Here is a 26,605-nt window from a genome sequence, read left to right on the forward strand (position 1 = left end):
AATTTAGTGTGGCCAATCCACCTTGCCTGCACAACTTTAGAAACCGTCTGGTTTCCAAAGGCACCTTCCACGCCTGCATGGAGCTAATACACTCCATGACCTCTCCAGGTTCTAGCGGTGCTTCCAGGCTCCATTTCCTGTCCTCCCCCACGACTGGCATGTCCAGTCCATCAAGGAACTTCTTCATCCCCAAGTCCCCTGCTGGGGGCTCCGAGGTGTACAGCCCCTGGTAGAAGGTCTCAATGGCCTCGCTAACTTTGCCTGGCTCTGCTACGGATTTGCCTTTGTTGCCCTGCTCTGTGCTATTTCCCACATGCTGCCTGCTTTCGCAGGTGCGCAACAGGCAGCTAGCCTCGCCACAGTACCAGTACAGAGTCCTTTGTGCCTGGCAGAGTTGGTGCACTGATTTAATCGTGGAGAGCAGGTCAAAGTCCATTGTAGCTTTTTCCTCTCAGCCAGGATTTCTACGGTCGGGGCCTCAAGAGTACTGTATCACCGGTCTACTTCCAGCATGGAGTAGACTAGCTGTTGAAAAAAATGAAATGAAAATCGCTTATTGTCACAAGCAGGCTTCAAATGAAGTTACTGTGAAAAGCCCCTAGTCGCCACATTCCGGCACCTGTTCGGGGAGGCTGGTACGGGTACGTGTTGCCTAGTTGCCCTCTGTTCCGTGTCTCTCCTTGCTTTATAAGCGATCATTTCCCCCCTGATCACAGCCTTCAGTGACTCCCAGAATATGGAGGGTGACACCTCCCTATTCTGGTTATTAGTAATATACTCGTCTGTGATATTTTCTTGCAAAAAGCCTGATCAGCCAGTAGGGCCGTGTCCAACCTCACACCCATGTAATGTGGAGCACGGTCGGAGATTACGATCGTGGAGTAACCGCCCTGACTAGCCCTGGAAGCACCAATTTCCCCACGACAAATAAGTCGATCCGAGAATAGTCGTTATGTCCTTGGGAGAAGGAGAACTCCTAGCCTGCGTGGGTAAACGCCGTGGGTAAATGCCATGGCCCCCCCCCCCCCCCGGTCCATCAATAGGCCGAGTTCCTTTTCCATATTGGATTTCCTTCCTGTTTTGGGGTTCAACCTGTCCATCTGCGAGTCCTGCACACAGTTAACGTCTCTCTCTCTCCCCCCCACCCCCATGATCAGTCAGGATCTATGTCTGGGATTTCCCCCATGGTCTTCTTTATAAACTCCTGTGTTGTCCCCGTTGGGAGCGTACACATTTGTGTTGTCCCAGTTGGGAATGTACACGTTAACGTAACGAGGACTATCAGCTCCCGGTCTAGGACACCACTGACCATGACGTACTGTCCTCCAGGTCAGTGACCGTCTTTGTTGCTGTGAACGTCATCCTCTTATTTAGCAAAATGGCTACCCCCTTGTCCCTTACCCACAGTTGGTCTTTCTACCTCAGGTGTCTTTTGGAGGAAGATAATATAGGCTTCCATGCTTCTCAGGTGGCCAAAGATTCTGGATCTTTTTACTGAGCCATTAAATCCCCTGACGTTCCAGGTGACTAATCCGATGGGGGATTTTTGTCTCCCCTCGACCCCCCCCCCCCCCCCCCCCATTCCTGCAGGATCAGCTGCACTTAACTGTTAGGCGACCCCTGCAATCCAAGGTGACCCTTTGTCATGGGGCCATCCAAGTAGGCCACGGTCAATGTTCTCCCCATGTGGCCGGGCCCCTGCGCTCCAGGGTTTCCCTTTATCCATTGGGCACCCAACATGGCCACCAACTGTGTGTTTACCATTTGGGTGAGCCTTTGCGCTCTGAGATTTCCCATTGTTCAGGGACCCTGCAAAGTGGTTGTTTGCAGCGCCATCTTGTTCCAAGTGTGGCCTGTTTTAGCCAGTCTAACGCCCTCTATCTTTCTTCACATATCTCTCCCTTATATCTTCTCTTCCTCCCGTCATTTCTCCCACCCCCTCCATCCGTAGCTAACCCCCCCCTTCCGCTTGCTTCTTCCCCTAGTTATCCCTTTGTGCCCATTGTCTAGTCCCCCACCCACCCAGGTGCCTTCCTTGCAAGGAAGGCCCTGAAGCCACTCTCGTCTTCATGAATCCCAGTGCTAGCTCCCTTGCTGGTGTGGTGGCATCCCTCCCAATGCTTGTTGCACATCCTCACGTTACCCAATCTCTGGGCTCCCTCACCTTCCCCTGTGCTTAGCTGTACACGCTCATCCTTCCCACTCTCGTCCCCAAACGAGGCAGTGTTCTCTCATGTAAAGTAGTCTCTGTGGCGATGGTCTACTGTTGGCTGCAAAAGGGAGAAAACCTTTATGTTAAAACATTGCGTTCTAAGAGTCTCATTCTGTGGGCTGTTCATTGCTGATGCTTCTCCAGTCAATTCTCTGCGACAAACTTGTCAGCGACCGCAGGGATTGTGAAAAAGTTCTCCCTGCCTTGAAAGGTGACCCAGAGCATGGCTGGGTACAGCATTCCGAATATCATGCCGTTTCTGTACAGCACGGCCTTTGCTTTGTTAAATTCAGCCCGGTGCTTGGCCAGGTCAGCCCCAGTGTCCTGGTAGATGCGGATCTTGTAACCTTCCCAGTTGCAGCTTTTGAATTGTCTGGCCCAACGCAGGATTCTTTCCCGGTCCTGGTACATCGTTGCAATTATCGCCTTCGGCTGTTCCCCAGTTTTGGTTGGAGTGACCGGTGCACTCTTTGTCGATTTCTGATGGGATGGGGAAGCTGTCCCTTTCCACCAGGTTACCCAGAATTTGGGCCACAAACTGTGGGGTTCTTACCTTTGATCCCCTCCAGGTTCGTAGATTCTGCTGCCTCAACCAGTTCTCTTGGTCAAAGAACAAAGAAAAGTACAGCACAGGAATAGGCCCTTCGGCTCTCCAAGCCTGCGCCGACCATGCTGCCCATCTAAACTAAAATCTTCTACCCTTCCGGGGTCCGTATCCCACTATTCCCATCCTATTCATGTATTTGTCAAGATGCCCCTTAAACGTCATTATCGTCCCTGCTTCCACCACCTCCTCCGGCAGCGGGTTCCAGGCACCTACTACCTAAAAAAAAAAACTTACCTCATACATCTACTCTAAACTTTGCACCTTGCACCGTAAACCTATGCCCCCTAGTAATTGACCCCTCTACCCATGGGGAAAAGTCTTCGACTATCCACTGTCTAAGCCCCTCAATTTTGTAAACCTCTATCAGGTCGTTCCTCAACCTTCGTCGTTCCAGTGAGAACAGACGGAGTTTATTCAACCTCCCATCATAGCTAATGCCCTCCATACCAGGCAACATCCTGGTAAATCTCTTCTGCACCCTCTGGTAGTGTAGCGACCAGAATTGAACTCCCAAGTGTGGCCTAAATAAGGTTCTATACAGCTGCAACATGACTTGCCAATTTTTATACTCAATGCCCCGGCCAATGAAGGCAAGCATGCCGTATGCCTTCTTGACTACCTTCTCCACTTGTGTTGCCCCTTTGTGACCTGTGGACCTGTACACCTAGATCTCTCCGACTGTCAATATGTTTGAGGGTTCTACCATTCACTGTATATTCCCTCCCTGTATTAGACCTACCAAAATGCATTACATCACATTTGTCCGAATTAAACTCCATCTGCCATCTCTCCGCCCAAGTCTCCAAATGATCTAAATCCTGCTGTATCCTCTGACAGTCCTCATTGCTATCCACAATTTCACCGATCTTTGTGTCATCCGCAAACGTACTAATCAGACCAGTTATATTTTCCTCCAAATCATTTATATATACTACGAACAGCAAAGGTCCCAGCACTGATCCCTGCTGAACACCACAAATCACAACCCTCCAATCAGAAAAGCACTCTTCCATTGCTACTCTCTGCCTTCTATGACCCAGCCAGTTCTGTATCCACCTTGCCAGCTCACCTCTGATCCCTTGTGACTTCACCTTTTGTACCAGTCTGCCATGAGGGACATTGTCAAGGGCCTTACTGAAGTCCATATAGACAACATCCACTGCCCTACCTGCATTAATCATCTTTGTGAGCTCCTCGAAAAACTCTATCAAGTTAGTGAGACATGACCTCCCCTTCTCAAAACTGCGCTGCTTCTCACCAATACATCCACTTGCTTCCAAATGGGAGTAGATCCTGTCTCGAAGAATTCTCTCCAGTATATTCTCTACCACTGACGTAAGGCTCACTGGCCTGTAGTTCCCTGGATTATCCTTGCTACCCTTCTTAAACAAAGGAACAACATTGACTATTCTTCAGTCCTCTGGGACACCACCTGAAGACAGTGAGGATCCAAAGATTTCTTTCAAGGCCTCAGCAATTTCCTCTCTTGCCTCCTTCAGTATTCTGGTCCTTGACCTTTCCTCTCAGGTTGCCTTGTGAGGCGACCAGCTTTGCCACCTCCTTTTCCAAGGCGACAATCCAGTTGCTCTGGTCAGTTGCAACCCTCTCCAGAACTTTAATTGTTGCCTCCTGGACCTCCACTCGCTTTTTGGCTTTGTCCAGGGCATGTTAGCCAGAGCTTCGACCACGGCACCCTTCACCAAAGCTTGTATATCTGATTTTGTTTCCTCTGTGTCCGTTTAAGTCTCAAGGGGAACATCCTCCACCCATCCCCTGGTGTGGGGGTCTTCCCGTGCGGTGGATCAGTTCCTGTCGATCTGGCAAAGTCAGAGTTTCATCGCCTCGTGCGCTGCTCGGTTTGGTTGCTTGCTGTTTATCCAGGTTTTTTCCACTCCTGTTCTCCACTCATCCTCTGGACTGGCTGCTGTTTGGCATCATGACTTTTTTCTTTGTTTTGTTAGTGATGTGAGGTTGCTTTATATCGTTTGTGGCATTTTAGGGGCAAAAAGTGCCTATTTTTCAGGCTTGCGGGAGGAGAGCCACCTGATGTGTGACTTCTCAGCACATCCTGTCACCTGGATAACTAATCCAGTGACTACACCACTGACTTTCCTTCAGGTTACTCATGAAAAACTGGAGCAAACCCCAATCCAATTTACTATCCCTCCACCCAAACCTGTTAAGTGGAAAGTTAATCTGCACATACATTCTTATTTGGGTCTGGGAAGAGAAAATAATAGCTGTGCTTTCATCTTATACACAGAACACTGATGTCTTAGCATTAGTTATTTTCCACACACCTGTGCCCGGGGCGTGACAGCAAACAGCATGAATTCATCTACTTCCCTTAAGGCTAAGTGTCAGGATTACGTTTTCTGAAGATGGAAAATGAAATTCAGCCACAGAACATGGTTACGTTGGTATACATCATACATTTATTAGTGAACAACCCTCTCAAATCAGCCACAACAATAAAAAATGATTGCACTACCTGGTAAAGCATAACTAGCAACTTTCATAAAAAAAGTACAAATCTGTTAAAAATTTCGTCTCTGAAACAATTTGGTTTACAGATGTATAATACATTATAACTAGTTATGTTAAATGCTACAACAATATGATTCAAATGGGATGAAAACACAAAATGTTTAGCATCAGAACCATTTCCTATATATATATTAGCAAATTTCAAATACATACATGGCAAAATGAGGTAACTGTAACTGTGCAAGTACCAAAGCAAAAATCTTCCTAACACAGAACACAGGGCCCTGGCCCCTGGCCAATGGGTCTCCTACAGAGTCCACCGTCCCTCAGGTCAGGACTAATTAAAACAGTAAACAATCCACTATCCCACCACATAAATCATTGGTAAACAATTGGTGGCATCTACAGAGCAATCAACAACCACAAATCCTAAATAATTCAGCTGCTTGGAATAATTTTTGCACCACAAAGGCTGTGAGCTTAGGTATGTGTGCAGTACAGTGCATGGCAGTAATAGCTGAGCACAGATTCCCACCCCCACCCACAGCTGGATAGAGCTAGTCATCACCAGTCCAAGCTGGCTGGACACGCATGCATATGTGCACATTAAATATTTTCCCTCCTCTAATCTTTCACTCAAACACATTCACGCACTGTTATTCATGCAAACGATACAGGAAATATTTTGGAAGTGGTTAGGATAGTGTGTGCAAAGGCACACAAGAGAACTAGACCAGTGTATGGTACAAATACAAGAAAACATGGATAGGTACATTCAGACATTACACAGATAACATACAGACACGCGCACGCACACTCACACTTCTCAAACATCCTGCTTCGCTCCATCAGTACAGTATGCTGGAGGGTTTATTGGGCAGAGTACCCCATCGTCTTCCACCTACTGTTTCTTTTCGAGCAAATGATGAAATCACAACCCCTCAAATTTCGTGTCAATACTTGGAATGATCATACAAACTATAAAATGTTAATACACATCAAAATACACGCAGGTTAAAATCTTTGGAGTTTGGAACACAATGTTAGTACAACACAACTCCATAACTGTTTCTAAGCGAAGATACTAGGTGTTTGCTGAAGTCATCAAATCGCACGGTGCAAACAGAGGTAACAGGACTCCAGATAAGATCCTAGATTGCTGTTGTTCAAGGGGAAGGCTCAAGGTAACACAGATGAGTGGGTGAACAGTGTGCTCTCCCACATCATCTAGGTAACGTCTTCAATATTGTGCTGCGGAAATGGCTTTACTCTAAATCTCGGTGAACTTCAGAAGCATCAGCTCGACAGATAGGACATGTACGATTGGTCTGGGTAAAGAAGAAACAATAAGTTAGTTTTGCTATTGCAAATTACATAACAATTATCCCATGAGCACTATAGCTTCACTGTAGAAGATATCGATAACATACTGATGACTTTTTGGATGAATACACTGCTTGGTGCTATACTGTACGCAAAGATATAGATATTACCCAAGATACAAGGCTCTTAGAAACTTCATAAAATGAATCAAAGAAGGTGAAAAATGAAATTGGTCGGATATCAATAGACACTAAGAGGATCAATCGATGCAGGAACTGTGTCAAAAATTGAGAGCAGCGAATGAGACAATTCACAAATTCAGAGAAAAAGTATACTGGTATCTCTAGATGTACAAGCTTATCAATACTGGTTAAAAAAACATAATAGAATGAACCAAGTAATAGTATTTCTGCCTAGAAATTAAGTATTTTGTGAAGTTATCAAATCGAAGTACAAACAGGGGAACACATCTCCAGATAAGATCATCAATTGCTATTGTTCAAGGGGAAGGCTCGAGTAATACTGGTGGGAGGGTGAACGCTGCCCCATGTCTCCAAGATAAATTTAGTTTCTTTAAACTTCGGCCACACGTTTCACATGCATTAATTACTTACAAGGTAGAAAGTATGGAAAGCGAAGGGAAGCTTTTTGAGTGGATACCATATAGGCCGAGTCAGAGATTGCAAAGGATTAAGGGAGACACCAATGGGATATTACAGGGAGTAGTTTAATAGGATTGGTGCTTTCGGTTTGTAGAATTGGCTCAGTGGTAGCACACACACTTCTGAATCAGATGGTTAGAGATTCAAGTCCACTCCATCTACCACTTTCAACATTCACTGCCAAGACTACCGAAGCACAGTGGCAGCAGTGTGTACCATCCTACAAGATACACTGCAGCAGCTCACCAAGCTCCTTCGACAACACTTTTCAAAATCGCAGCCTCTACCATCTAGGAGGACAAGGGCATGGGAACGTGCAAGTTCCCCTCCTAGCCACACACCATCCTGACTTGGAAATATATCGCTATTCCTTCACTGTCCCGAGATCAAATTCATGGAATTTGCTTAACAGCATTAGGCGTGTACCTACGCCATATGGACTGCAGCGGTTCAAGAAGGCAGCCCACCATCACCTTTGCAAGGGCAATAAATGCTGGCCTTGCGAGTGAAGCCCATGTCCCATGAAATAATCTAGCCAAACATTAATCAGTCTGTAACTTTACCAAAAACCGATCCGTTCATTTATTCAGGACATTGTTTTTTTGAGGGATGCGGCTGTGCACATATTGGTTCTTGCATTTTCTTGCAACAGTGCCTCGATTTTAAAAGTACTTTGTAGCACAGTGGCTAGCACTGTTGCTTCACAGCTCCAGGGACCCAGGTTTGATTCCCGGCTTGGGTCACTGTCTGTGTGGAGTCTGCATGTTCTCCCAGTGTCTGTGTGGGTTTCCTCCGGGTGCTCTGGTTTCCTCCCACAAATTCCGAAAGATGTGCTGTGAATTGGACATTCTGAATTCTCAATGTACCAGAACGGGCACCGGAATGTGACGACTAGGGGATTTTCACAGTAACTTCATTGCAGTTTAATGTAAGCCCACTTGTGACACTAATTAAGATTATTATTGCTGGTTGTGGTGCTTTGAGTATCTTGAGGGCATGAAAAGCACTCCATAAATCAAAGTTTTGTTATTCTTTCTTTGATGGATTTTGGGATTTGGAGTAATAGGTGGCAATAAACCTCTCCAAGTAGGCCACTGGTAATGAAGTGAGGTGTGGCATGGCATGGGATCAATTATCTTGCGCGATTGGATAGACAAATACTTGGTGAAAAAGGGAAGCTATCATTCAGTAAATGCAAAGCTATGAAGCTGGAGAGATGTAATAAATGGTAACAGTATATGAGAAAGGGTTTAGGTGGGGTTACAGTGATAAGCCAGGAGCTGTGGTGAAAAACAAAAACAGGATCTTAGGATGTGCAGCTTGAATGGAAGAACACAAATGGGTGGGAAATGTTTAATGTTGATATTCTGATATTTTGTTGTTCTCAGACATCTCACAAAGTTAGCATGCAGATACAGCAAGCAATCAAGCAGTACAGGAGTGAGGACTCGGTGCTTCAATTCAACAGGGTTTTGGAGAGTCCATACCTGGGCTATTCTGCACACCTTTTGTGTCCTTATCAAAGGGCAGACATACTTACTTTTCAATTCACTGGCACCAGTACTGCGGAAATGGGAAGCTGTACAGGTGGGGGGGGGGGGGGGGGGGGGGGTTTAGGGATGAAGTGACAGAAGATGTGATAACTTAAAAGGAGGGGCCAAAGCAAGAGAGCAAGATAGCAATAAGGGAATGATAATGAGTGTGGCAGGAAGGGACAGAGGGTACAAACTTAAGAGTGCGCCAGAAGATAAGACTAGATGTTGCAAAAGTAGTAAGACGACAGAAATAAAAAGAATCATATTGGTAAAAGTAGACTGGAAGATAGTTTGTGCAGTGCTTTCAGAACATTATAGACCCAACCAAAGAGCAGGCTAGTCTAGGCATGGTAATGAGCAACGAGACAGGATTAATAAATGAACTCATAGTAAAAGAGCCGCTCGGAAGCAATGATCATATGATTACTCGCATTCAGTTTGAAGTAGAGAAGAGGGAGTCTAAGACTAAACTTAAATAAAAGCAATTACAAGGGTATGAGTACAGAGTTGGCTAAAGCGGAGATATAGTGGAAGATAATCAAGGAGATATTTCATAAGATTCAATCAAGATACCTTCAGTAAGAAAAAAAGACTCGAGGAAATCGATGCATTCATGACTAACCAAGGAAGTTAGAGACAGTATAAAATTGAAAGAAAAGTTCCACAAAATTAGTACCAGGTTGAGATTAGATGGAATATAAAAACAGCAAAGAATGATTTAAAATTAACAAAAAAATAAATAAATTTAGAGTACCCATTTTTTTTTCAATTAAGTGGCCAATCCACCCTGCATATCTTTGGGTTTTGGGGGCGAGACACGAGGAGAATATGCAAACTCCACACAGACAGTGACCCAGGGCTGGGATCGAACCTGGGTCCTCGGCTCCGTGAGGCAGCAGTGTTAATCACTGTGCCACTGTGCTGTCCCTGATTAAAATTATGGGGAGAAAACAAACTAGGAATATAAAAACAGACAGTAAAGAGTTTCTACAGGCGTTTAAAAAGGAAAAGCGCAATTAAGCTAGTGCTGGTCTTCCAGAGTGCTGCGGATTTAATAATGGGAAATGAGGAAATGGTCACTGTGGATCAAATTACATCCCAGAAATAATTGTAAATCAAGAAGTGAAATGGAGAGAGGAACCTAAAACAATTACAGTCAGTAGGGAAAGTGTACAAAGAAAATCATTCGACCTGAAGACTGATAAGGACCCAGGTCCAGCTGTCTTCATCCTCGGGTCTTAAAAGAAATGGCTGCTTAGATAGTGGATGCATTGGTTTTAATTTTCCAAAATTCCCTAAATTCTGCTAAGGTCCCATTAGATTAGTAAATAGCAAATGTAACTCTTCTATTCAAGAAAGAAATGAAGGAGACAGCAGGAAACTAAAAGCCAGTTATAGCCTGACATCCTGTCATGTGGAAATTAACGGAATCTATAATAAAGGATGTTATAGCAGGGCACATAGAAAATGTTAATGCAATCAGGCCTTGGTTTAGTGAAATGGAAATCATGTTTGACTGAGAGTTCTTTGAGTAACTAACAAGCAATGTGGATAAAGGGGAACATATGGTGCTCCTCCTGGATTTCAAAAAGACAAAATGCCACATCAAAAGTTACTACACAAAACAGGAGTTCATGGTGTAGGAAGTAACGTTATTAGCACTGCTAACGGATTGGTTGGATAACAGAAAATTGCTTTGGAAAAAGTGGGCAGCACGGTAGCATAGAAGTTAGCATTGTCACAGCGCCAGGGTCCCAGGTTTGATTCCCTGCTGGGTCACTGTCTGTGCGGAGTCTGCACGTTCTCCCCGTGTCTGCGTGGGTTTCCTCCGGGTGCTCCGGTTTCCTCCCACAGTCCAAAAACGTGCAGGTTAGGTGGATTGGCCTTGCAAAATTGCCCTTAGTGTCCACAAAAGGTTAGGAGGGGTTATTGGGTTAGGAGGATAGGGTGCAAGTGAGGGCTTAAGTGGGTTGGTACAGACTTTATGGGCCGAATGGCCTCCTGCTGCATTGTATGTTCTATGTCTATGGCTAACAGGAAATGGAGTTGGAAAAAGGGGACATTTTCAGATTGGCAAGTTGCAACCTGTAAAATGTCACAGGGATTAGTGCTGGGGCCGCAACTATTTATAACCTATATTAATGACCTGAATGAAAGGAACTAATGTACGATAGCTAGATTTGCTGATGGCTAAGATAGGTCGGAAAGCAAGTTGCAAATGCAGCTAATAATAATCATAATCTTTATTAGTTTCACAAGTAGGCTTACATTAACATTACAATGAAGTTACTGTGAAAATCCCCATGTCACCACACTACAGCGCTCGTTTGGGTACACAGAGGGAGAATTCAGAATGTCCAATTCACCTAACAAGCACGTCTTTCGGGACTTGTGGGAGGAAACAAGAGCACCCGGAGGAAACCCACGCAGACACGGAGAACGTGGAGACAGTGACCGAAGCTGGGAATCGAACATGGGTCCCTGGTGCTGTGAAGCAACAGTGCTAACCACTGTGCTGTGTCATTCCACTGTGCGAGTAATGAGTCTACAAAGGGACATCGACAGGTAAAGTGAATAGGTAAAAAAATTCTCAGATGGAATATAATGTGTGAAATGTGAGCTTGCCTACTTTGGCAGGAAAAATTGAAAAGCAGTGTATTTATTTGAAGTCTTACAACACCAGGTCAAAGTCCAACCGGTCTGTCTCGAACCACCAGCCCTCGGAGCGCAGCTCCCCGACCTGGCGAGTGAAGAGGTGGGCTCCACAACCATGCACACAAAGTCAATGATGCAAGACAACACCCTGAACGCGAGTATCCGCAGGCAATCAATTCTCCACAGATCCAGATGGAGCAACCAGAGAGAGGGACAACCACAGGCCAAAGAGTTGTCAACCGCCCCAAGCCAGGACAGCTGGCAGGACCCTGCAAGCCCAGGCCAGACGGTGGGGGGATAAATGCAATGAGACCCGAATCCAAGGTCCCAGCCAAGGCCGCACCCATGCGCACGGAACCTGGCCACCAGCCTCTGCTCGGCGACTCTGCATTGTCAAATGTCTTGAAGGTCGCCTTGGAGAACGTGTACCCGAAGATCAGAGGCTGAATGTCCTTGACTGCTAAAGTGTTCCCTGACTGGAAGAGAACATTCCTGCCTGGCGATTGTTGCGCGATGTCAGTTCATCCGTTGTCGCAGTGTCTGCATGGTCTCACCAATGTATCATGCCTCGGGAAATCCTTTCCTGCAGCATACGAGGCAGACAACGTTGGCCGAGTCACACGAGTATGTACTACGTGCCTGGTGGGTGGTGTTCTCATGTGTAATGGTGGTGTCCATGTTGATGATCTGGCACGTCGTACAGAGGTTGCCATGGCAGGGTTGTGGCGCGTCGTGGTCACTGTTCTCCTGAAGGATGTGTAGTTTGCTGCAAACAATGGTCTGTTTGAGGTTGCACGGTTGTTTGAAGGCAAGTACTGGGATGTGGGGATGGTCTTGGCAAGATGTTTGTCTTCATCGATGATGTGTTGAAGGCTGCGAAGATGATGTTGTAGTTTCTCCGCTCCTGGGAAGTACTGGATGACGATAGGTACTCTGTCGGTTGTGTCCTGTGTGTTTGTCTTCTGAGGAGGTTGGTGCGTTTTTTTCTGTGGAGCGCTGGAACCGTCGATCGATGAGTCGAGCGCCATATCCCGTTCTTACGAGGGCATCTTTCAGCGCCTGTAGATGTCTGTTACATTCCGCCTCCGAGTAGATCCTGTGTATACAGAGGGCTTGTCCATATGTGTTTAGAATGGAAGCTCGAGAAGTGGAGCATCGTGAGATTATCCCTGGGCTTGCGGTAAAGTGAAGTGCTAAGGTGAATGATCTCCTTGATGGAGATGCACGTGTCCAAAAATGCAACTTATTCTGGAGAGTAGTCCATGGTGAGCCTGAGCGCGAGTCTGAGTCGCCAAGCAGAAACTGACAGCCAAGTTCCGCACGCATGTGCACAGCCTCAACCCATGCCCCACCACTCACCCCCCCCTACATCTGGCCTGGGCCCGTAAAGTCGCACCAACCGTCCCGAGACAACTCGCGCCTCCCCAACCTGTGACCATCCCTCTCTCCAGTCGCTCCGCCCGGACCTGCAAAGACTCAACCCCCTCAAAGACTCACACCAAAGCACCACCCTGCACCACTGACCCCGTCCACACGTGGCCGTGGATCCACCCCCCACCCACCTGATGAAGGGGCTGCATCCCGAAAGCCACTGATTCGAAATAAACCTGCCGGACATCAACCTGGTGCTGCAAGACCTCTTACTGTGCCCACCCCAGTCCAACGCTGGCATCTCCACATCATATTGATTTAAATGGAGAGTGATTCCATAACCCTGTAGTACAAAAGGGATCTAGGTGTCTTGTCTTGAAACACAAGATCTTAATATGCAAGTACGGCAAGTGATTAGGAATGCAATGGGTGGTTATTGTTTATTTCAAGAGGAATAGAATATAAAAGTTGGGATGTTTTTTACAGTTCGTGCGATCACATCTGGAGTAATGTATACAGTTTTGGTCACCTTATTCAGAAAGCATATAATTGCATTAGAATTGCAGAGAAGGTTCACTCAACTGATTCCTGGGATGAAGGGTTTGTCTCATGAGAAAAGGTTGGACCTGTATCTGTTGGAGTTCAGAAGAGTGAGAGGTGATCTTATTGAACCATTTAAGTTACTGAGAAGACGTCCCAGGTTTCTTTTCCTTATTTGTTCATGGAGTGTGGGCATCATTGGTTAGATCAGCATTTATTGCACATCACTAATTGCCCTCGAGAAGGTGGCAGTGTGCCACCTTCATGAACTGCTGCAGTCCATGTGTTGCAGGAACAACCACAGTGCTGTTCGGAGGGAAGTCCAGGATTTTGACCCAGTGACAGCGAAAGAATGACAGTCAGGCTGCTGTGTGGCCTGGAGGGGAAATTGAAGTTAGTGATGTATCCACACTGCCCATGTCCTTCTCGGTGGTCGAGGCCATGGGTTTGAAAGGAATCTTGGTGAGTTGCTGCAGTGCATCGTGTAAACGGCACCTGCTGCTGCCACTGTGCATCAGTGATGGACAGAATGCTGAAGTTGGTGGATGGGATGTCAATCAAGCAGGCTACTTTGCCTGGGATGGTGTCAATCTAAGAGTGTTGTAGCTACAGGCAAGGACAGATATTCCATCAGATTTGTGCCTTGCAGAGTGTGGACAAACTTTGGGGAGTCAGGAGTTGATGTAGTAGCCACAGAATTCCCAGCCTCTGATCGTCTCTAATAACCACAGTATTTATATGGCTGGGCCAATTCAGTTTTTGGTCAATGGTAACCCCCAGGATGTTGATAGTGGGATATTCAGCCAAGGTAATGCCAATGAATGTCAAGGGGAGATAGTTAGATTTTCTCTTGTTGGAGCTGGTCATTGCCTGGCACTTATGTTGCACGAATGGATTTGCCACTTATCAGCTCAAACCCAAATATTGTCCAGGTCTAGCTGCATATGGACATGGAATGCTTTACTGTGAGAAGTTGCGAATGATGCTGACCATCGTGCAATCATCCGTGAGCATCCTACTTCTTTTTTTAAAAAATAATTTTTATTCAAATTTTCCAACAACAAATTTGATCTCAACAAAGAGAAGAGAAAAACAATAACCCCTCCCCCCCAATACAAAAACAATAAATTAACAACAAGAAAGAGTAATAAGAGAAGAACCATAAGAACAAACCCCCATAACGAACCGATAGTCCCCCCCACCGGGTTGCTGCTCAAGTTGACCACCCTCTAATGCTTCGCCAGGAAATCAAGAAAAGGCTGCCACTGTCGGAAGAACCCTTGCACCGACAAGCCTTAGGGCAAACTTGACCCTCTCCAGTTTAATGAACCCAGCCATGTCGTTGATCCAGGATTCCGGGCTCGGGGGCTTTGCGTCCCTCCACTGCAAAAGGATCCTGCGCCAGGCTACTAGGGACGCAAAGGCCAGAATACCGGCCTCTCTCGCCTCATGCACTCCCGGCTCCGATGCTACCCCAAAAATTGCGAGCCCTCAGCCCGGTTCCACCCTGGAACCAACCACCTTGGACAAGGTCCCCGCCACCCCCTTCCAGAAACCCTTCAACGCCGGACACGCCCAAAACATGTGGGTGTGATTCGCTGGGCTCCCCGAACACCTGTCCTCTCCCCCAAAGAACTGGCTCAGCCTGGTCCCAGTCATATGCGCCCTATGCAGCACCTTTAGCTGGATTAGTCTAAGCCGTGTGCATGAAGGAGGAGGAATTCAACCTCCCCAGGGCATCCGTCCACGTCCCCTCGTCAATCTCCTCCCCCAACTCCTCTTCCCACTTCGCTTTCAGCTCCTCCACCAAGGCCCCCTCCCCCTCCTGCATCACCTGATAAATTACCGAGATCCTACCCTCACCGACCCACGTCCCCGAGAGCACCGTATCCTGAACCCCCCTTGGCGGCAATAGCGGAAACTCTGCTACCTGCCGCCTAACAAACGCCCTAATCTGCATGTACCTAAAGGAATTCCCTGGGGGTAGACCCCACTTCCCCTCCAACTCCTCTAAGGTCGCAAACTTCCCGTCTAGGAAGAGGTTCCCCATCCGCCTGATACCTGCCCTGTGCCAACTGAAAAACCCCCTATCTATCCTCTCTGGTACAAACCGGCGGTTCCCCCGTATCGGGGACCAAACCGAGGCCTTCACTTTCGCCCTATGCTGCCTCCACTGCCCCCAGATTTTGAGGGTAGCCACCACTACTGGACTCGAAGAGTACCTTGCCGGGGGAGCGGCAACGGGGCCGTCACCAGTGCCTCTAGACTCGTGCCCACACAGGACGCCACCTCCATCCTCTTCCATGCGGCTCCATCCCCCTCCTACGAATCATTGCCACGTTCGCCGCCCAATAATACCCACACAGGTTGGGCAGCGCCAATCCACCCACCTCCCTGCCTCGCTTCAAGAATACCCTCCTCACCCTCAGGGTCTTCTGCGCCCACACAAACCCCATAATACTCCTGTTAACCCTCCTAAAGAAAGCCTTCGGAATCAAGATGGGGAGACACTGGAAGAGAAACAAAAACCTCGGGAGCACCGTCATCTTAACCGACTGGACCCTGCCCGCTAGGGAGAGTGGCAACACATCCCACCTCCTGAACTCCTCCTCCATCTGCTCCACCAGCCTCGTGAAATTTAACCTATGCAGGGCCCCCCAGTTCCTGGCTATCTGGACTCCCAGGTATCTGAAGCTCCTCTCTGCCCTTTTTAGCGGGAGCTCCCCTATCTCTTTCTCCTGGTCCCCCATATGCACCACAAACAGCTCACTCTTCCCCACATTGAGCTTATAGCCAGAGAAGTCTCCAAACTCCCCCAGGATCCACATCACCTCTGGCATCCCCCTCCCCCCGCCGGATCTGCAATGTACAGAAGTAAATCGTTCGCGTACAGCGACAGCCGGTGCTCCCCCCCTCCCCCTCCAGTTCCTCGATTCCCTCAGTGCCATGGCCAGGGGTTTGATCGCCAACGCGAAGAGCAGAGGAGACAAGGGGCACCCCTGCCTCGTCCCCCGGGACAACTGAAGTCCTCCGACCTCCTCCCATTCGTCACCACGCTCGCCACCAGAGCATTATACAACAGCCTCACCCACCTAATGAATCCCTCACCAAACCCAAATCTCCTCAACACCTCCCATAGGTAGCTCCACTCCACCCTGTCAAAAGCTTTCTCCGCATCCATCGATGCCACTATCTCCACCAACATCATTATGACGTTAAGAAGCTGCCGTACATTGACATTCAGCTGCCTCCCCTTCACAAAACCCGTTTGGTCCTCGTGAATGACCTGAGGGACCACATCCTCCACCCTCCTGGCCAGCAGCTTCGCGTCCACATTGAGGAGCGAGATTGGCCTGTAAGAACCACACTGGAGGGGGTCCTTATCCCGCTTCAAAATCAAAGAAATTAATGCTCTAGACATCGTCGGGGCAAGCCCCCCCCCCCCCCCCCTCCCTTGCCTCATTCAGGGTCCTGACTAACAGCGGGCCCAACAGGTCTGAAAACTTATTGTAAAATTCAGGCCACGGTGCCTTCCCTGACTGCATACTCCCCATCGCCTTGATCAGCTACTCCAACTCGATTGGGGCCCCCAGACCCTCCGCCCGCTCCTCCCCCACTCTCGGGAACTCCAGCTTGTCCAAAAAGCGGTCCATCCCACCCTCCTCCCCAGGGGGCACTGAGCGGTACAACTACTCATAAAAGGTCCTAAACACGCCGTTAATGCCCCTTGCACTCCGCACCAGACTCCCTCCTACATCTCTAACTCCCCCTATCTCCCTCGCCGCTTCCGGAGCTGGTGGGCAAGCATCTGACTTGCCTTCTCCCCGTACTCATATACCACCCCCTGCGCCCTCCTCCACTGCGCCTCCGCTTTCCGGGTGGTCACTATGTCAAACTCCGCTTGCCGACTACGTTTCCTCAAAAGCCCTTCTTCCAGGACCTCCGCATATCTCCTGTCCGCCCTTACCATTTCTTCCACCAACCTCTCCCTCTCCTTTTTCTCCCCCCTCTCCCTGTGTACCCTAATAGAAATCAGCGCCCCCCTAACCACCGCCTTCAATGCCTCCCAGACCACCCTCACCTGCACCTCCCCATTGTCATTAGTTTCCAAATACCCCTCTATACACCTCCGGACCCGCCCACATACCTCCTCATCCGACAGCAGCCCCACCTCTAACCTCCACAGCGGGCATTGATCCTTCCCCTCCCCCAGCTCCAGGTCCACCAAATGCGGAGCGTGGTCGGATATGGCTATCGCCGAATACTCCGCCCCTACCACCCTCGGAATCAGCGCCCTGCTGAAGACAAAAAAGTCGATCCGGGAGTAAGCCTTATGGACGTGGGAGAAAAATGAGAACTCTCCATCTCCCGGCCTCATATACCTCAAACCCTCCCACCTGGTCCATGAACCCCCTCAGCACTGTGGCCGCCGCTGGCCTCTTACCGGTCCTGGACCTAGAACGATCCAGTGCTGGGTCCAGCACTGTATTAAAATCTCCTCCCATTATCAAGCCCCCCCCGCCTCAAGATCTGGAATCCGGCTCAGCATGCGCCGCATGAAGCCTGCAAGTCCCAATTTGGGGCGTACACATTGACCAGCACCACCCGCTCCCCTTGGAGTCTACCACTCACCATTACGTATCTGCCACAGCTATCCGCCACCACGCTCGACGCCACAAACGACAAGCTCTTTCCCACCAAAATCGCCACACCCCTGTTCCTCGCATTTAACCCAGAATGGAAAACTTGTCCAACCCACCCTCTTCTCAGCCTAACCTGATCCGACACCCTAAGGTGCGTTTCCTGTAGCATAGCTACATCCGCCCCAGCCCCTTCAAATGCGCAATCGCCCGGGCCCGCTTCACCGGCCTATTCAGCCCCCTTACATTCCATGTGACCAGCCGAATCGGGGGGCTATTCCTCCTCCCTCTGCGCCGGTCAGCCATAACTCTCCCTCGGCCCACCACGTGTTCGCAGTACCCCCACGGCCTGTTCCCACGGTGGCAGATCCCCATCCCGACTCCCCCATCACCATCTATTCCCCTTCGGCCCTTCCATCAGCAACCAGCCCTTCTCTTCGCCACCTCCGCGCTCCAGTCTTGATAAATCCGGATCTCTGTGTTCTCCCACCTGCTGCTCCTCTCCTTTTTAGCCCATCTCAGCACACATTCATGGTCGACGAAGAGGTGAAAACAGACCAGCACCGCCCTTGGCGGCTCGTTCGGCCTGGGCTTTCTCAGCAACACTCAATGGGCACCCTCCAGCTCCAAGGGCCCTTGGAAGGACCCCGCACCCATTAGCGAGTTCAGCATCAAGGCCACATAGGCCCCCAACTCCGAACCTTCCAGCCCCTCCGGGAGGCCCAGGATCTGCAAGTTCTTCCGGCGGGAATGGTTCTCCATCTCCTCCATCCTCGCTTGCCATTTTTTGTGGAGCGCCTCGTGCGATTCCACCTTCACTGCCAGGCCTAGGATTTCATCCTCGTTCTCCGGGGCCTTTTGCCGTAACTCGCGGATCTCTGCACCCTGAGCCGTCTGAGTCGCCATGAGCTTATCCAGTGAGGCCTTAAGCGGTTCCAGCAGTTCCGCTTTCAGCTCTCTGAAGCAGCTCCTGCTGCTCCTGCGCCCACTGCTGCCACTTCCCCGCCCGCCGCCATCTTGTTCTTCCTGCCTCGCTCCTTTCTTTGCTCCAGAGCCGATTTTTTGACCGCCCCGCTCCTGGTCCAGTCCATCCACCGGCAGATAAACGCAGATATGTTCCCACGCCGGGAAAAGTTCAACCAGCGCCGCTACGGGCCCTTAAAAGAGCCCGAAAGACCAAAAATAGCGGGAGCCACCGAACGTGCGGCTTAGCTCCACATCACCGCAACCGGAAGTCAGCATCCCACCTCTGACCTTATGTTGGACAGCAGGACATTATGAAACAGCTCAAGGCAATCGGGGCTGGAATACGATCCTGAGGAACTACTGCAATGATTTTCCAGGGCCGAGCTGATTGATTTCCAACAATCACCACCACCTTCCATTGTGCTAGGTATGACTCCATACTCGGTCAAATGCAGCCTTGATATCAGGGATAGTCACTCTCACCTCCAGTTAAGCCGAGGATGCAGAAAGGATATTTTCCCTTACAGGATAGACTAGAACTGGAGGACAGAGCTTAAAAATAAGATGGTGAGGAGAATTAATTTCTTTTGAGGGCCAGGTGTTAGTGGAATTCCCTTTCGAGGGCAGTGGAGGGCAGGTCATTGAATATTTTTAAGGCTGAATTAAATAGATTCTGGACTAACAAGGGAGTCAAAAGATAGAGGGGTAGACAGCAAAGTAGAGGCCACAATCAGACCAGCCATTAACTAAATAGCAAAGCGGGCTTGATGTACTGAATGGTCTACACCAGCTCCTAATTTTATGTTCTGCTGGTGGTGCAGCAAAGGTTCACTGGATTGATTTATTCGATTAAAGGGTTGTCTTATAATGAGATGTTCAGTAAGTTGGGCCTACATATTGGGCCTGGTGTTTTGAAGGACGAGAAGCGATATGATTGAAAGATCCTGAGCAGATCGTCTGGGTAGACACTGACACCTTGTTTCCCTTGGCTGCAGACTCTAGAACTAGGGAGCAGAATCTCAAGATAAGGGGGAGGATTTCTTCTCTCAAGGACTTAAATCTTTGGAGGTCGCATATCCTACGAGGACTTGGGATGCTCATTCATTGAGTATATTCAAGACTGAGAGCAATAGGATTTGGACACAAAGGGATTCAAGGGACCTGGGAATAAACTGGTAGAAGTTGAGTTGAGTTCCAAGATCAACCATGTTACTGAATAGTGGAGCAGGTTCAAGGGACCCAATGATTGACTCCTACTTTTTAAGTTCTGACCAGTCCCAGACTTGATAATCAGCTTGAACAAAGAAGTAGACCACTTTTACCTAGAGCATTCTGAAGAGTTTTAAGACCCATACTGCTGGCAGTATATTCAACTTGGATTTGTGTGCTATAAGGAATAGCTATGGATACTAGAGATTTATACATTGGTGATCTCAAGCTCTTACGGCAACAGGGCATCCCAAGATGCTTCACAGGCAATTAAATATTTCTGAAGTGTAGTAACTGATTTTTATATGCAAATATGGCAACTGATTTGTGCACAAGATCCCACATACATTAAATGAGAAAAAAAACTGCTTCTCTTAGTGGTTTCAATTGACAGATAAATATTGGTCAGGAAATAGTCCTACTTTCTTAAAGTACCACTGGCAGTTCATTTACATCCACTTCAATAGACAGAGGGCCTTGATTTAATATCTAGTCTGAAAGGGAGAAACTCCAATATCCAGGACTCACTCAGAACGAAGTGTCAACCTATATTAGGTGCTCACATCCAGTAGGAGGACTTGAAACAACAAATATCTAACTCCACAGCATAAGCAGTTACAGACCAAGCCAAATCAACACCTGATCTCAGGAGAAATATAGATTAACTGAATCCCAGAGAGATGCCCAATATTCAAGCAAAGTCTTGAGACATGGTTATGTGGATTCTGTTTAGAATAGATGAATACAGTTTGAATTAGAACTTGCCCATACAGAGGACAGTGAACACGTGGAATGCCCTATTCAGAAACATTGTAATACAAAGTCCTGGAAATGTCAAAATGGTTAGGAATACCTTTTTGGCAGACAGGGTTATCTTACAAAGTACATGAGATAAAAGTGGGGTATAAAGTTGGTGGCTGTGAAGGGGTACTGCAGAGTGTACATCCTGTTCAGAGGTTGGTGGATAAACAGGTACCAGAACTTTTTATGGACTTTTTTTGTAAAGGTACGGTTGACTTGTTTGTGCAAGGTGGAGTAGGTAAGGCGATTAAGACCTTAAGGGATATAGGAGCAAGTCAATCTTTAATGGTGAGAGATAAGGAGATATGTAGTTGGAAGGAGTATCGCCAGATAATATGTGGAATTAGTGGTGAGAGCAGTGTGCCACTATGTAAGGTAAGGTTAGAGAGTCCAGTGAACTGTGAAGTTGTAGTCGGAGTAATAGAAAAATTACCCTTTTCAGCAATACAATTTATCCTAGGTACCCTGTAATGATATAGCTGGATCACAGGTCGAAGTCCAGCCTACTGTGGTTGAAAAGCCAGTGGAAAGTCAAGCAACCGAGATATTGCAGGAAGTATATCGGGGACTGTTTCCTGATTGTGTGGTAACCAGATTACAAAGCCGCAGGATGAGACAGTGCCCCGATAGGGAGGCGGAGGTTCAGAAACCATGTTTGATCAGATGGTTAGGAAAGAACAAAAGCAGGTGGTGGATGAAGTGGATATCTTTAGTTGGCTGAATTTCAACAGAAAGATTCAGAGATAAAGCAGTTATATCAGAAAACATAAATGGAAATGGGATGAGTATATACCAGAGTGTTATTATTATTAACTATACATTAGAAATAATGCAAAAATGGAGACGGTTACATATTCAAGGAGATAAGACGAGTGGTATTGCAAGTGGTAGAAAAGAGGTTTCACGGTTAGAACACGAGATTCCAGAAGGGGGTCATTTAGGAGTAAGGAATCATAGAATTTACAGTGGAGGAGGAGGCCATACGGCCCATCGAGTCTGCACCAGCTCTTGGAAAGAGCACCCTACTTACGCCCACGCCTCCCCCCTATCCCCGTAACTGCTGGTAACCTTTTTGGACACTTAAGGGCAATTTATCATGGCCAATCCACCTAACCTTCACATCTTTGGACTGTGGGAGGAAACCGGAGCACCCCGAGGAAACCCATGCAGGAAAACTCAAGCAAAAACACAAAAATATTTTTATTGGCTTGGACTGTATAAGGACGTAGTTAAATATGCTGCACATGTCACACATAGCAGGTAATAGGGGAACCTCAGACTGTAATCAAACCAGCACCTTTAATACACATTACAGCATTTGAAGAATTTTTTACTGGAGTCCTAATTAATTGCTGGGACCCCTGCCTAAAACCAAAGTGTGAATCAGTATCTGTTGACCATAATGAATGTGTCTATTAGGTGTACGGTGGCAATTCCATTAAGAGGGTTGTAGAGGAATTAACTAAATTTTTTACCAGGTATGGACTACTAAAATAAATTCAATTAGATCAGAGATCCAATTTTATGTCTAAGTTATGGATGTCTTAGGAATAAAGCAATTTAACTCAAACGGCATACCATCGGGAATCACAAGGGGCATTAAAAAGATGGCATTAAACTCGAAAGACCATGTTGAGGGCCTATAGTCAGAATTATTCTGGGGATTGGGACAAAGGCATCCCATTTGTATTATTTGCAATTAGGGATGCACCCAATGAATCAACTAAATTCAGTCCATTTGAATTGATTTTTGGGCATGAGGTGAGAGGACCATTTAAATTGATCAAAGAGAAATTGGTGAGTCAGCGATTAGAGACGACATTGTTGGACTATGTGTTAAACGTTAGGGAGAGATGAACAAGGGCTGGTGAGTTGGCTAGGAAACATTTAAAATTATTATAGCGGGTAAAGAAAAAGAGGCAGATAAGTCGTCAAAAAATTGTAATTTTGTTAGCGAGATGGGGGTGGGGGAATTACTAGTATTGTTACCAATGGTAGGTGAACCACTAAATGCAAGATTTCGTGGGCCTTATCAAATTGAAAGGAAATTGAATGAGGTGAAATATTTGAAAAGAACATCAGACAGAAGGGAAACTCAAGAGAATGTCATGTTAGTATGTTCAAAAAGTATTTTGATAGAAAAGGAGAAGAAAAGAAGGAGCAAATGTTAGGAAGAGATAAATTCAGATTATTCCAAATTTGGCAATCCTCAAATAACAAAGAATAATGAGGAAGTATTAAAAATATGGGATAAATTATTGAGTTACCTTCTGGAAGAAAATCAAAATGATCTAAAAATGAGTTATTACAGTCACAAAGATCGGTATGTGGGAATAAATTGGGAAGTACAAAAGCAATTATGCGTGATGTAGATATAGGAAATGCTATTCCCATTAAACAATATCCATACAAGCTCAATCCACTAAAGTTAGCACTGGTGCAAATGGAGATGGCTGATTTATATGAACGACAAACAGACGGGGGGCACGGTAGGACAGTGGTTAGCAGTTGCTTTACAGCTCCAGGGTCCCAGGTTCGATTCCCGGCTTGGGTCACTGTCTGCGGAGTCTGCATATTCTCCCATTGTCTGCGTGGGTTTCCTCCGGGTGCTGCAGTTTCCTCCCACAGTCCAAAGATGTGCAGGTTTAGGTGGGTTGGCCAAGCTATATTGCCCTTAGTGTCCACAAAGGTTAGGTGGGGTTATGTGGATAGGATGGAGGTATAGAATTGTAGAATCTACAGTGCAGAAGGAGGTCCATCGGGTCTGCATCGCCCCTTGGAAAGAGCACCCTATCCAAGCCCATACTTCCACCCTATACCCACACCTCCACTCTATCCCTGTAATCCTACCTAACCTTCTACGGGCTGTTACCAATTATTTGTGGCTATCCAACAGACCCCAAAGGAAGCAGAATACAAAACATTTGATAAATATTGCTACAGCATCAATCAACAATCTATCAAGTGAGGAATTTGGTTGCATGACCAGGCAACTACATATTGATTAAGCTTTTGTTGTGTAACTATATGGATGCAATCTTAGAGACCGCCCGGGTCTTTGGAAATCTATTTTTCTTTAAGGAGTGATTAAATTACAAAACCCATGTACGTTATATGCAGGGAAGAACTGCAAATAAAATATTAAACCCTCAAAACTTCAAAAGAAGGGCAGCACGGTGGCGCAGTGGTTAGCATTGGCTGGCCGGGGTGGGTCCCGAAGGATGGCTGGATGGTAAAAATGGTTCCCAGGCAAAAAGGTTTGAAAAACACTAGAGTAGAAGTTGTGTATAATCTTCAGAAATGTTTAACATTAAAAGGGTTTTAGAAAAATGAAGCCACCTGTTTGCATTGCTGGTTCCTTTTTTCTGAAGACGGAGGTGTGACGATGGGAAGATATTAGGAAAACTGGATTATAATTGCAATGGGCAATTCAAGGGTTAAAAGCCTGCGCTTAGAATGTGTCTGTTTAAAAATAATTCTGTTTGCAGAGCCTGGGTGCTTTTAACAGCCAGCCTGTGAAATTGACACAGGAATGCGTTTATCAGTCTGGGTTAATGCACAGTGGATTGACTGGAGAAGTCCTGGGGAGTTAATGTGTTTTTGCAGCCTGCAGAGATAATGTTTTCCATCTTGGGGAGATGAGATCATTGCTGGGTGGAGCTCTAAAAGGCAGAGAGGCAGTGAGTTTGGAGAAGCCTCGAGAACGAGAGAGAGGAGCGGAGTTCTGATCTGCCTGACAAGTCCACAATTCTGTCCAAGTATGACAGTTAAAAAAAAATATTATTTTGAAGCAGAACAGTCTTGTCTGAAGACAAGGAAGAGATTGAAACAACCTCGTTGAAGCAGCTGTTTGAAGGCATTCAGCCAGAGTCTGAAGGGGTTCCAACCGGGGCCAAATCTGTTTTATAAAGCAAGCAAGCCCTACTAACTTTAAGATGGATTATGTTAATTTTCTTGCTTTATAATGGGAAATTGTACAGCTGTGTTAAGTAGTAATTGTAAGCTGTTCTTTTTGGGTGTGAAGTTAAAAGTTTAATCTTGCATTCACCAAGCTTTGTTTTAGAAATACCAAAGCCCTATTTTTTCCCCCATGCAATCACTGCTGGAGTATTCTTAAAATAAACTAAGATATTGGTGTTTCGGTCCAGTATCCTAGCCACTGTTGGGGTCTGGTCTGGGTACATGTAATGAGCCAAAATTAATGCGCATGACCATTTCTCAACTAATGATCAAAACATGATGTAGCATTTGAAAATGAAAAACATAAATCAGCTGCTATAATTTTAGACTTGGGTAAATCTGACTTTAACAGGATGAGACGGAGACTGTCCACGATAAACTGGGCAGATCTGTTAATGGGTCTAACGACTGAAGAACAGCGGAGAATATTTTAAGAAACAGTTAACGACATTCAGAGCGCGTTTATACCCCAAAAGCTTAATTTCACAAAAAAACCCGAAAACAGCCACGGACAACGGAAAAGACAGCATAACACTAAAGAGCTGACAGAAATGCAAAACACAGCATAGATCCAGATAAATGGGATAGATCAGCAAAGAGTCAGAAAGCATTTTATAAGAGCTACTAAAAGGGATTATGAAAGGAAACTTGCAAGAGACATCAAAATCATTAGGAAGCAATTTTACAGTCACATGAAGAGAAAGTGGGTGGTCAAGTGCAATGCAGGCCCACTCACTGCTGAAAACAGAGATATTGTGATTGATGATGGGGAAATGGTAGATAGGTTGTACAATTACTTTGCTTCAGTATTTACAGCTGAAAAGGAGAATAACTTGCCGGACGTCGCAAAAAAATTAATAGTCGATCGAGGACAGGGACTTAATACAATCAACTTAATCACAGCATCAGTAACTAGGAAATTATTGGAACTAGATTAACAATCCCAGGGCCTGATGATTTCCATCCAAGGGTTCTAAAGGAAGTACTGGGTGCCACAACTATAATCTTTCAAAGTTCCCCAGATTCAGTAGTAGTCCTTCTGGATTGGAAAATTGTACATGCTGCTCCACATTTTTTAAAATATAAGTTTAGAGTACTCAATTCATTTTTTTCCAATTAAGGGACAATTTAACGTGGCCAATCCACCTAGTATACACATCTTTGGGTTGTGGGGGCGAAACCCACGCAAACACAGGGAGAATGTGCAAACTCCACACGGACAGTGACCCAGTGCCGGGATCGAACCTGGGACCTCGGCGCCGTGAGGCAGCAGGGCTAACCCACTGCGCCACCGTGCTGCCCTCTCCACATTTTAAGGGTGAAAGGGGGAAACCAGGGGACTAGCCTGACATCTGTGGTGGGGAAATTGCTGGAGTCTATAATTTTGGTTGATCAGGAAGAGCCAGCATGGATTCATGATGGGAAGGTCGTGCCTATCAAATCTCATTGAATTTTTTGAGGAGGTGATTAAGGTAGTGGACTGGGGAATGTCTATGGATGTTATTTATATGGATTTCCAGAAGGCATTTGATAAAGCCCCACACAAGAAACTGATAACGAAGATGGAAGCCCATGGAGTTGAGGCCAAATTATTGACATGGTTTGGAAACTGGTTGAGTGGCAGGCGACAGAGAGTA

At 46.8% G+C, this 26,605-nt stretch overlaps 1 protein-coding gene across 5 annotated transcripts in view; it reads right to left on the reverse strand.

Moving 5' to 3' along the window:
* Positions 1–5,231: 5,231 nt before the first annotated feature.
* Positions 5,232–26,605, reverse strand: part of rnf44 (ring finger protein 44) — a 181,857-nt gene continuing 160,483 nt past the window's right edge. For all 5 annotated transcript variants that reach the window (XM_038795622.1, XM_038795620.1, XM_038795619.1 and 2 more), the window contains one exon: positions 5,232–6,634. In XM_038795622.1, the coding sequence (XP_038651550.1) occupies positions 6,577–6,634 (58 nt within the window). In that variant the 3' untranslated portion in view covers positions 5,232–6,576. The remainder of the gene's footprint in view (positions 6,635–26,605) is intronic.

Source organism: Scyliorhinus canicula, chromosome 4 (genome assembly GCF_902713615.1).
Source record: "Scyliorhinus canicula chromosome 4, sScyCan1.1, whole genome shotgun sequence".
NCBI lineage: Eukaryota > Metazoa > Chordata > Chondrichthyes > Carcharhiniformes > Scyliorhinidae > Scyliorhinus > Scyliorhinus canicula.